Genomic DNA, 3840 nt, shown 5'->3' with positions numbered 1-3840 from the left:
TGTGTGGCAAGTATAATGTATACACTATGCCCAGGGTGTCGAGAATGTTTCCCACCCGAAAACATCCTAGACCGGACCGAGAATCGAACTCGCCATCTCCGGATTGGCAACCCTACGCCTTTGCTCGCAAGGCTACTGGAGACCCTGTGTATAAGAAGCACTGTTGGTGAAATAAACAGTCGAAGATTCATAAGGGGCCAGTTATGAATTTCACTAGTCCAGTTCGCTGAGTGAACAATTAATCGATTCAATAATCGACAAGAATCGAGAGGAAACTATTAGTTGCTTATCGAATAATCGGGATTTTACGACATAACTTTTCAGATCAGATTACACGAAAATATCTTTACCACAGATTACCTGTCGGTTTGTTACTAATTGGCCCTTTTATCTGATACATAAAATTGATCTGTATCTCATAGCTTAATTCTTGATTTCGGCGCCCCCTCCCCAAAGACTGGCGCCCTTTGCGGGGCCAACTTGGCCGACCGCACGCTACGGCACTGATCACTGTGCATTACCAGTTGATGCAAAAGTATAAGATTGTTAATGTCGCTCCTGTTCGTATGACTATAGCCACTAGTGTTCTAGTTCTCATGCTTCTACTGCATTACCTTATAATGTGTTGAACAGTGAATAGTTTGTTCTGAATAATTATTGATTTTTTCATTACATGCATGATACTATGGCAAACGGCAATAAAGAGTAATTAGTTTGCACTAGTAAAGTAATAAATGTCAAAGTACTGTGTCTAAAACATCTGCTTATTAATGGCATGTCGAAACACATGTTGCACATGGATAAAAACTTTGCATTCGAGTTTTCCAACCTCAGTACTAATCACATTTGCAGTTCATTTCGTGTAAAATGACTTTTGAACTAATCAAGCTAATCCCATTGATCACAATACTAGGCACCGTTCTCGGTACCTACATTATCTACCCACCGCGGTATGAGCTGAGCGATACCCAGAATGCCGAGCTGCAGGCGTGCTTACAGCCAACCCGGAATGCGGGGGCCAAGGAGAGCAAATACGACCCGATCTGTGGCACGGACGGATTCAGCTACTACAACAAATACCAGATGCGATGCATCGGCAAGTCCATTCCGTCGGTGGCGTTCGCCTTCTACGGGCGCTGCCCGAACGAGCCATTATTTTTACCGCTGGAGTCGGCCCGTGGGATGGATCTGCTGGGCAACTCGACTGCGTTCGAGAGTTTCCAAAAGTGTCTGGAAACCTGTGGCGAGTTTACGCCGATTTGCGGCTCGGACGGAAGAACCTACACCAGCGAGTGTGCGCTGCTTTGTGGGAAAACATTTCGCCCGAAGCTCGAGGTAAGAGGGACGGGCTTCTGCGCGGAGGACAAGACCGTTCAAGACCACTGTCCGGAAATTCTGCAACCGTTCTGCGGATCGGATGGGGTAACCTATTTGAACTATTGCCAACTGAAGTTCACAATGGTGGAGCAGAAGGACTTGGTGCCGGCCCATATGGGTGATTGCGTGCGGCGGTTGATTGCGGTACAGGGAGCGAGTCAGCGGGAGAGAAAATCCGGTGGATGCGGAGGTGGTTGCGGTGGATGTTGCGGCAAGTGAGAGATATTCGAAGAATGAAGAATAGCTGGTAGTCATTGTGAATTGAATAAAAATCTGCATGTAACAAAGTGTCAGCATTTGTTTAGATTACATGTTTTACATCCTGTGCAGTAATCAAATAATTGAAAATTAGATGGTACCAAATAGTATTTGATTTCTTTTGTAAGGAACTCAAAGGGTGGTTCTCTCTCATTGTTTATCTTATGCTTTACCTTTACAGTTTTATATGCTGCCACTGATGGTTGAATTTATTTGTAACTAGCAGACCCGACGAACTTCGTATCGCCTAAAATTGATTTATTTTCTGCTTAGTTCTTGAGTTATGCAGAACTGTCTGGTTCATTTGTATGTGATGCCCCCTCTCCAAAGGAAGGAGGGGCCTCGAACTATCTTAAGTACCTTCACCGGCTCCAAAAACCTCTGCATACAAATTTTCAAGCCGATCGGTTCAGTAGTTTCGGAGTCTATAAGGTTCAGACAGACAGAAATTCATTTTTATGTGTATAGATTAATATTTCATAATTTATCTCTTCATGGATTCTTATTTTATTGCCACCGATCAGCAGAAGTTTTTTTTTTCCTCGTTTGTCGGGTGAAGATCACTGCGTCCAGATTTTAGGACTATTGTGATATACCCTTTTGCTGTGAAATACGCAAGTTATCTCAGTAGCATGTTTGTCACTGAGATACCTTGGTATCGACTGAACTCAAGACCATCTATTATTGATGAATAGAGATCCTGAGTTACAGTATGTGACTCCCCCATTCTGACGAGACTAGCTTTATGAAGCCAACCACGTCCTTGGGGGATAAGATCCATATGTCAGCAGGCCCTAAGAAGGGCTTGCTGAGAACTTTGAACCTACGTTGAGTGAGTGCACTGCAATAGCAGAGGATGTGTTCTGATGTTTCTCTCTCCTCGTCACAGAAGCGGCAATTTGAGGTTTGGATTGCTCCGATCTTTTGTAGATGGTATCTGCAGGGGCAGTGTCCAGTTATTAGACCGGTGTAGATGTTGAGATCCCTTTGTTGAGACCTAATAGTTGTTGGGTTTTCTTGGGGTTAATCGTTACGAGCCTTTTGGATTGGCTCGTATGGGGAAGTGCATTCCAGTTTGATGTGATTTGACTGACCATATATTTGTTCAGTTCCATTTTTACAGAGCAGTCTGAGATCCCGCAGAAGGGCTCAGGGCCAATGAACCTTTCATTAGATCCATTCCTGGCTAGCTCATCAGCAATCTCGTTTCCCTCTAGACCCGTATGTCCTGGGATCCAATATAGGTAGACTCGATTGCGTATGGTAAGTTTTCCAAAGCCAGAATGCATTCCCACACTAGCTTTGAGTTACAAGTGTAGTTATTAAGCGACTTAAGTGCCGCTTGGCTGTCAGAGAAAATACATATTTTTGCATTAGTTTTAGGCCACCAGACAAGGGAAGCGTAAGTTGTCCTGGGACGGACAATGGTTTTATATATCCACATGATCATACTTGGCTTTAGGCCCCATCTTTTACCAAGGGTTTTTGAACAAACCCAAAGTGTATTGAGACCTTTCTGCACAACTGATTGGAGATGAGAGTTCCAATTAAGCTTTGCGTCGAGTATGACACCTAGATATTTTACTTCACTTGAATAAACTAATTGTGTTTGATTCAAGAAAAGGGGTTTCAGTTGTACCTTTCTCCGTTTGGTGAAAGGGATAATGGAAGTTTTTGTAGGATTTATGCCTAGTTGATACTTTTGACACCAGGAAAAAGTGTGATTTAGGGCAGATTGCATTCTTTCCACGATAACACTTTCGAATTTGCCTCGTACAATAATGACAACGTCATCAGCATATCCAACCACTTCGAAGCCTCTTCTCTCTAAGCTGTCTAGAAGCTCATCCACCACCAGTGACCACAACAAAGGAGAAAGCACTCCGCCTTGCGGACACCCCTTGTTGCTTTAACAGTGATGTATGAACCGCTAAGCTCAGAGGAGATTTTCCGATTAGCTAGCATAGCATGTACCCAGGTAACAATGCATGGGTCGAATTTTCTCCTCAACATTGCTGACCCTATAGACGAATAAGAAGCGTTATCGAATGCGCCCTCAATATCAAGAAATGCTACAAGAGCAATTTCTTTTTGCATTAAGTGTTTTTCGATTTTTGAACTACCGTATGTAGTGCCGAGATCGTAGATTTTCCACTTTGATAAGCGAATTGGTTTTTGACAAAGGCATTGCTTTCATAAATTTGT

At 43.3% G+C, this 3840-nt stretch overlaps 1 protein-coding gene across 1 annotated transcript; it reads left to right on the top strand.

Annotated features, from left to right (window-relative positions):
* The first annotated feature begins 824 nt into the window (after window positions 1-824).
* Window positions 825-1665, top strand: LOC134223697 (serine protease inhibitor dipetalogastin-like). The gene has a single exon (XM_062702887.1). It carries the CDS (start codon window positions 868-870, stop codon window positions 1594-1596), a length of 729 nt encoding a protein of 242 aa, XP_062558871.1. The 5' UTR covers window positions 825-867; the 3' UTR covers window positions 1597-1665.
* The last annotated feature ends 2175 nt before the right edge of the window (window positions 1666-3840 follow it).

The sequence above is a fragment of the Armigeres subalbatus genome, chromosome 3 (assembly GCF_024139115.2).
Source record: "Armigeres subalbatus isolate Guangzhou_Male chromosome 3, GZ_Asu_2, whole genome shotgun sequence".
Taxonomy (NCBI): domain Eukaryota; kingdom Metazoa; phylum Arthropoda; class Insecta; order Diptera; family Culicidae; genus Armigeres; species Armigeres subalbatus.
Note: the sequence above shows the minus strand (reverse complement) of the source record. Positions and strands in the feature narration are given on the sequence as shown.